The sequence below is a fragment of the Calliphora vicina genome, chromosome 4, assembly GCF_958450345.1.
Source record: "Calliphora vicina chromosome 4, idCalVici1.1, whole genome shotgun sequence".
Taxonomy (NCBI): domain Eukaryota; kingdom Metazoa; phylum Arthropoda; class Insecta; order Diptera; family Calliphoridae; genus Calliphora; species Calliphora vicina.
Window position 1 is genome coordinate 46,506,547 of NC_088783.1, and position 8,780 is coordinate 46,515,326.

Sequence of the window (8,780 nt, forward strand, 5' to 3'; positions counted from 1 at the left end):
TTACACATTTTCTAGTTTCTTGAACTTGTTGACTTAACAACAAAGAAAACAAACTATTTAATATAATCGTAGAAACAAATTATTAAATAAAAAAACCTCAAATAACTATCATTATCTTTAAGCTACATTATTGAAAAGAGAACAATAAAAACACACAATCCAAGTCAAACAAAACAATGAGATGCGCTATTGTCATGGAAATTTAGCAGGGGAAATCAATCGAAAACTAAAATAATGCATGTCAGCCAGCTAGAAATACAAATAGTATGAAGTTTAAGTGCTTGTAGTAACTGATGAATCCATAACATCAGCTTATGACCCATTTAAAAAAAATGAGTGGTTAAAATCGCTATGAATTTATAAAACAAAAACATATGATTTTTGAAAAGTAGTTTTTTTATTCCATCAAAATAAAAATTTAAAACTAAAAAGGTCAATGTTAAGGCACAACAAATGTAACACAATAAATAAAATACAATCGATTTTTATTTTGTTTTGGCCTGCAATAAAAATGACAATAAAAATGTTAATAATCTTTAATATTGCCACAAGTTTCTGTTTGTAAACGATTTTCAAAATCCAACCAAACACCGCCAGCATGTAAAGCCAGAAAACTTTTCGCATCTAATCTATAATTGTGATGGGTTTTTGTATTCAACTTAATACGAAACGACTTAATTAGAGAGGAAATGGCTGATTTACACTGAACCAAAGCAAATCGCATACCTAGAAAAGGGAAATGGACAAAAAAAAAACATAAAAAATAATTAATTACATACTAATTGTATGTTAAACTTATGTAAGTATTGTTACCCAAACATGTTCGCGGTCCATCTCCAAATCCTAAAAATACTCCATGATCTTTAAAATGCTTAACACCACCATTTTCGGGCAGAAAACGTTCTGGTTTAAATTTATCTGGTTCCGGATAATATTGGGGATCATGGTGTAGCGCATAAATGGGTATCATTATGGTTTCCCCTTTTTCTATAGTAAGTACTTGGCCATCTTTGTTTTTAACTTCATATTGTTGGGTACAGCATTTGGTGGACCATAAGCCAGGTGGATAAATGCGTAAAGATTCTAAAAGGGTTGTTGGTTAAACAAGGAGTATATTTGATCAGTAAATATATACATTTATTTAACTTTTAACACGCATTTCGAAACAAATTTTTACAATTTTATGCCAATATTGAATTACGTTCGATGTTTACACATTACAGGTCCCGTTGAAATGCAAAAATTAAGATCCTTAACAGATCCCATATTATAGTAGTCTACAGTCTTACTGCTACTACTACTCAATATAAAAGCGAAAATCTTGAATTACCAATAGCCTACACAAAAAGCTTTATTTGCGAGTTTATAAAGCTCTTTAAATAAAAATTTTGGCCTTGCCGTCTATCGTTTTTCAACCCGATTTGGTTAATTTTATATTTTGTAATACTGGAAAATAGCAGTGGTAAATTTTTTCTTGGTAGATTCATGAATTTAGATTTTATCGGGGAAAAATATGTATAGTGGAAATCCGAACGAAGTTTACATTTCTTTTAAATATCGGACGAATATTTTTATCTAGTTATACCCTTTACCTTCGTGAGAAGGGTATATATAAGTTTGTCATTCCTTTTGTAATTTCCACAATATAATTTATATATATTCTGGATCCTTATAGATAGCGGAGTCGATCAAGCCATGTCCGCCTGTCTGCCTGTCCGTCCATCTGTCTGTTGAAATCAAATTTCTGAAGACCCCAGATATCTTCGGTATTAAAATTCTGTCAAACATGCTTTCGAGAAGTTTCATATTTAAAATCAGCAAAATCGGTCCACAAATGGCTGAGATATGAAGAAAAAACCAGGACAACCTCGATTTTTAACCTATTTTTGACCTATATCTGGATTACTAAGTCATTAATATTGACAATATGGATATCTAATGATAGATATTTCAAAGACCTTTGCAACGACGTTATAGTAAGTTGGACCTACAATGGGTCAAAATCGGAAAAAATATTTTTTAAACCGAATTTTTTTTTTCACCAAAAAAAATTTAAAAAACAAACATTTTTTTAAAATTTAAATTGTTTTTAATTATTGGAAAAAAAAATTTTACAAAAAATAAAAAAGTCATGTACGTCCGTCTGTCTGTTGAAATCAATTTTCTGCAGACCCCAGCTATCTTCGGGATCCAAATCTTCAATAATTCTGTCAGATATGCTTTCGAGAAGTTTGCTATTTAAAATTAGCAAAATCGGTCCATAAATAACGGAGATATGAGCAAAAAACCGGGACGACCTCGATTTTTGAACTATTTTTGATCTATATCTGGATTACTAAGTCATTAATATAGACGATATGGATATCTAATGATAGATATTTTATAGTCCATTGCAACGATGTAGATAAGGCTATAGTAAGTTGGACCTACAATGGGTCAAAATCGGGAAAAATATTTTTTAACCCGAATTTTTTTTTCATCAAAAAAATTTTTTTTTCATACATTTTTTTTTCCAAAAAAAAAAAAAATTTAAAAAAAATTTAGAAACAATTTCAAAAAAAAAATGTTTGAAAAACAATTAAAAAAAATTTTGTTTACCTAAAAATATTTAAAAAAATGTATTTTAAAGTATAATTTGGTGAAGGGTATATAGATTCGGCACAGCCGAATATAGCTCTCTTAGTTGTTTTTATATTCTGGCTGTGGTTTTACAGAGCATACGAGGTGGTTATTAGGATTTAAACTTGTAAGGTGCCCTTCTGTGAGGACCTCACAATACCCACAGAGCTGTTCTAGAGTCTTTAAGTTTGGCATACTAGACATGCTAATATTAGGGATGTGTTAGACGAAGAACAGCTGCAACAAGAGACATCTTTTATTTAGTGTGAAGTACACCAAAGATCTAAATCATTGGTAGGCAAAAAGGGTAAAAAATAAAATATCCACAACAACATCAAGCAACTTAATGAAATGTGTGTATTTTTACGCTCTTTTGTTCACATTCGTGTTGTTTGACGAAAATCATCGTAACCTGAACAATATGAACGCCTACCATGGATCTAAATATTGTTAACTCAATCGACTAAATGGACGATTATTTTAAATATTGGGTGTACGACTTAAAAATGAGGGAAATAATATATTTTTATGCAAAGTATTGGTCATTGTTAGATATGACCTTTTCCCATCTTTCTGGCAACATATGGCCAAAAGAACTGCTCATCTTTTGAGCCCAAGAACGAATCAAGCCAATTTCGGATACTCTGTTCTGAAGAGAAACGTAACCCAGAGAGATTGTTCTGCATCGATCTCATCGATCCCGCCTTATAGTCCGAACTATAAAGCGGGTGGGGCAAAACTTCGCAACCAATTCTTTCTAAATAGTTTTTAACAGGTATTGCAATATGTGGCCTAGCGTTGTCATGATCGAATATTACGGTTTCATGTCTGGCCGCAAATTCTGGGTGTTGTTGGCAAATGCTTCAAACGAAGCATTCTTCTGTGATGGTCTGGTCATATTTCAGCAACTGACAACAGCTTAGACCTTTTTGCTCCCACCAAATACAGATAATTACCTTAGCGCCACGAATATTTTTCTTTGGTGTCGATTCGGCTGGTTGATCTGGCTTCACATACAATATCTTACTCTTCGGGTTATCGTAATGGATCCATTTTTCATCGCAAGTAATGATTTGGTGCAAAAATTATTTTCTTTTATAGCATTCAAGCAGCATTTCAGACATGCAAAATAGTCTTTCAAGGTCTCTCGGCTTCAATTCGTATGGTACTTCCAATTTCCCTGCCTTTGGATGAATCCTGCTGCTTGCTGCGTTCGGTACAGGTTCTCTGTGATGATCTGGTCCAGGTTTCAGCAGCTCATATTATTATCTTAGCGCCATGGATATTTGGTTTTGGTGTCGATTCGGCCGGTTAGCCGGGCTTCCATACGATCTCTTACCCTTCGGCTTATAGTAAAGGATCCGTTTTTCATCACAAGTAATGATTCGGTGCAAAAATTATTTATTTTATAGCGTTCAAGCATAATTTCAGAAATGCAAAATTGTCTTTCAAGGTCACTCGGCTTCAATTCCTATGGTACCCAATTTTCATATTTTTGGATGAATTGTGCTGCTCGCAAATGTTATGAAATTGCAGCTTGAGTAGTTCCCAATGATTTTCCAAGATCTTGTTGAGTTTTACAACAATCTTCAATGCCTCCAATTCTTGATCGACAAACTTTCTTAGCTGACCAGGGCGATATTTGTCTTCTGTGTCAAAATCACCACTTTTGATTCGTACAAACCATCTCTCGCACGTTGAAACCGATGGAATACATTCACCATAAGCTTTGCTAAGCAATCTGTGTGGTTCAGCTGCACTTTTTTTCAAATTAAAAAAGTAAAGCAAAACTTCTCGGATATGACGATTCGTTGGTACAAAATTCGACATTATCGAAGCAAAAACGTTATTGTTTACATTATAATATTCAATAACTAAGTGAGAATAAATGAGAGATTTTTACCCTTCAAATCTCTCAAAACTCAGCGTTCAAAAAATACGTCATCTATTGTAAATCCCTCATTTTTAAGTCATACACCCAATAAATTCTATATATATGTATGTATATTTTACCATGTACACAAGCATCCAAATAGGGCATTTCATTAAGCTTCTCAAAACTAATTAAACCATCGCCATTGCAGGCCGCCAACACTTCGCCATACAAGATTTGCTGAGCCCCAGGTTCCCTAGCCAACTATAATTTGAAAAACAAACAATTACACTAAAATGTTCTCTTATTTTTCAATGCTCACCATTAACAAACAATGCGAAATGACTGTGGCCGTTGTGTCCAAACCATCGATTAAAAAGGTCATGGTGTGCGAATACATATCGGTTTCCTTCAATTTATAGATATCTTTAATTTTTATTAAATGACTTAGGATATCATGATGTTTCGTATTATCCATATAACGTAATTTGTAAGCTCTAGTCATTAGATCCATGAAAAAGTTCTCGCAATCTTGGGGAAAGAATTTCGATTTGTAGAAATTTAGAATATTGGGCAGCAGGCCCACAATAATGGTGTAAACTATAAAAGCGGTATTGTGTTCGGCAAATTTCTTAACATTTTCGGCTATGGGTAGGGGAGAGTCTGAAAAGCTGTGGGCTTTAATGCCCAAAACACAATCACTTAAACTTTCGGAGGTGAAACGTAAAGCGAGCTGTTAGAGGGGTAAAGTATATATAGATAGGTTTCCTTTACAAATATTACAAAGAAACACCCACATCTTTGCCATTGATTCCTTGACAACCTTGTCCTTTAACAAATGCCATTAATTGCTGGCATACATTTTGCATATTCTGATAGGATTGTTTGATGCGGGAACTAGTCAAACCTGGCGATATTAAAGATCTTTGTAAACGCCACTCTTCACCCATTAGCAAAAAGGGATTTTTGGCTATTAAAGGATCTTTGTCTCTATCAATCTGTAAAATTTAATTTTAACAAAATTCCAATTTTCTTATTAAAACAAATAATCACCAATTTCCCCACATCATTATCTTCGAAATTATTGAAAGCAGTCACGAATATTTCATGCACTATCTGGGGATCCAATATCAATAATTGTGGCGTGCGCATTAGATAAACCCCCACAAAGTTCTCAGTGGTTTTATAACACCTTAAATAATTACAATACAACATTATTTGGGTTATTATTTTTGATTTCAGTAGTTTTTCTTAACATTATTATTAACTTAACTTGTAAATGTCATTTAAATCGTCACCAAAATGTTGTTTACGTAACAGCAAATTGGGAAAGTTGCCCAGTAGTGGCTTTGGCTTGGGTCCCTTGACCTTTTTCTTTAGCCAATAGTCGAAATTCCAAGTTAGAAAATAATATATTAGTAACACAATTGTTATTAGAAAAATGGTTAAACTAATCATTGTTTGCTTAATAAATGAAACGTTTTTTTTTTGTTAAGTATTAAATTTAATATAAACTAGCGCGACCAGCATCAACTGGAATTTTATGTCAACTGACATTGAATAAGTTTCGTGTGTGAATTAGAAAATTGAGCATGTGAAAGTGGATAATAATGATATATTTATGCCCGTTTTGCATTATCCCACAAGTAAATATATATCTAACCCAGCAGATCTGTTGGCTGTCCCTGAGTTTGGGATTTGATTTGCCATTTAGGGTCTCCACTGGTTACCAAATTATTAAAGTATATGAGAAAGACTGTTAACTGTGAGTATATTACACTGATCTAGTTACATACATCACCGGTTTCTAGTAGTTAACCTGTCAATGTACCTAAAACTACAAAGATACATAAATCTAGTTTTTCATGTAAAATTGTCAGTCTAAGTCTAAATCTAATAATTAACTGACTTCTAAGGGACAGAAGTATTTAATGTAGTGAGTAAATGTAAATTACATTTGACTCAGTAATATTTACTTTTGGTGAATAAAAAATCTACGCCTTTAAGTAATATATAAAGAAAAGTTTAAACTGCTTACACTCTAGATTACTTAGCGATATAAAAGTAACAAGTAACTAGACTCTAGAGTAGCTGGAATGTATAAAATAACTTATTGGCATCACATTAGTATAAAATTCATATAAAAAGTGGAGTCAGCCATGTAACTGAAAAGTACTGCCGAAAATGGGTACAATGACACTATTAAAACTGAAGTTATATGTGAAAATGTTTGTATAGAAAAGTACGAATAGAATAGTCTAAATATAAGTAGTTATGTAACTTTTTGACATTGGGAGAAAATGATGAACATTTGACAGTTTCTTCTGTGTTTATACCATAGAATAATATATCCATAGAAGCGTTACTGAGAGGGAGAAAACCTAAGTCTGTTGTCAAAAACCTAAGTCGTGAGAATGTATTAGTACATAGTTTTGATATTGTATTGGTGCCTTTTTAATTTGCACCAGACACACAGAGTTGTATAAAAATGTTTACATTTTAATTCATTTAAATTTTCTTCTATTTTCAATGCCAAAAATTTAAACTCTATAAATTAAATTCCACCACAAATAAAATTAAGTGTCAAAAATTAATAAAAAATATTTTATTTCGTTTGAGCAAAATTAACGTGTTTCGGCAAAAAAGTGTCCTGAAAAGTCTTCAAAAAAAATGCCAAATATTGTGTAGAAGTGTAATAAAGTGGTTCGGTCTCTATTTAATCGGAATATCGAAGTTAAAATTTCAAATATTTTTATGTGTTTAATTCTCTCACAAGTATGTTGAATTCACATATCACAAGTACGTGTGAAGTGAATAATTATTTTACTCTCAGCTTACTCTCAGTTGCGCCTCTTGTTGTACCCTATGGTTTATACCCTTCACTATGAATAACAAGTAAGAGAGCTATATTCGGCTGTGCCGAATCTTATATACCCTTCACCAAATCAAAATTCAAAATAAAAATTTTAATTATTTTTAGGTAAACCAAATTTTTTTTTGCAGTTTTTTAATTTTTTTCTTAAAATTTTTTTTTTAATTTTTAAATTTTTTTTTTTGTTTTTTCAAAATTTTTTGGAATATTTAGCGAAAAAAACTTTTGGTGAACAAAAAAATCAGGTTAAAAAATATTTCCGATTTTGACCCATTGTAGGTTCAACTTACTATGGTTTTATATCATTGCAAAGGTCTTTGAAATATCTATCATTAGATATCCATATTGTCTATATTAATAACTTAGTAATCCAGATATAGGTCAAAAATAGGTCAAAATCGAGGTTGTCCTGGTTTTTTCCTCATATCTAAGCCATTTGTGGACCGATTTTGCTGATTTTAAATAGCAAACTTCTCGAAAGCATGTCTGAATTATTGAAGATTTGGATCCCGAAGATATCTGAGGTCTTTAGAAAATTGATTTCAGCAGACAGACTGACGGACGGACATGGCTTAATCGACTCCGCTATATATAAGGATTCAGAATATATATACTTTATAATGTCGGAAATAAAAAATGTAGAAATTACAAACGGAATGACACACTTATATATACCCTTCTCACGAGGATGAAGGGTATAAAAATAGGGAAAATCGGTTCAAAAAACAAGGAATTTTCTTTAAAACAAAGAAATTAGCTCTTTAGTTACATTTTTTGGCATGCGGATGAAATATAATTGTATGTGCTCTTCATAAAGTCGTATGTAAAGCGTTATCGTCTAAATCGGTGGTTGTAATGTACACTAAGATGGACCTATTTTGCTCTGGATTTTCGATGTTCCCAAATCAAATCAAAACGATTTTTTTTTTTTGCTTCGAAAATATCGAATTTTGTGCCAACAAAGTGTCTTAGCAGAAAGTTTTGCTTTACTTCTTTCATTTTAAAAAAATTCCCACTGGAGCACACCGATAGCTCACCAAAGCTTATTGTGAATGTGTTTCATCGGTTTCAACGTGCGAGATATGGTTTGTTCGGTTCAGAAGCGGTAATTTTGACGCGGAAGACAAAGATCGCCTAGTGCAGCCAAAAAAGTTTGAAGACCAAACTCAACAAGAGCTTGCAAAATCATTGGTAGCTCCTCAATTAGCAATTTCAAAACGTTTGCAAGCAGCTGGATTCATACATAATTGGATACCATAGGAATTGAAGCCGAAAGACCTTGAAAGACGATTTTATATGTCTGAAATGATGCTTGAACGCTATAAAAGAAAATAATTTTTGGACCGAATCATTGTGATGGTCTGGCCAGATTTCAGCAGCTCATAATCCCTTTTGCTCCCACCAAATACAGAGAAT

At 32.5% G+C, this 8,780-nt stretch overlaps 1 protein-coding gene across 1 annotated transcript; it reads right to left on the minus strand.

The window, feature by feature from the left end:
• Positions 1-504: 504 nt before the first annotated feature.
• On the minus strand, positions 505-5,950 carry LOC135958397 (probable cytochrome P450 28c1). Its single transcript, XM_065509301.1, has 7 exons — positions 5,766-5,950; positions 5,546-5,684; positions 5,284-5,490; positions 4,815-5,225; positions 4,633-4,756; positions 814-1,083; positions 505-726 (listed from the first exon to the last, which is right to left on the minus strand). The coding sequence occupies exons 1-7, from the start codon at positions 5,948-5,950 to the stop codon at positions 527-529; spliced, it is 1,536 nt and encodes a 511-aa protein (XP_065365373.1). The 3' UTR covers positions 505-526.
• Positions 5,951-8,780: the final 2,830 nt, after the last annotated feature.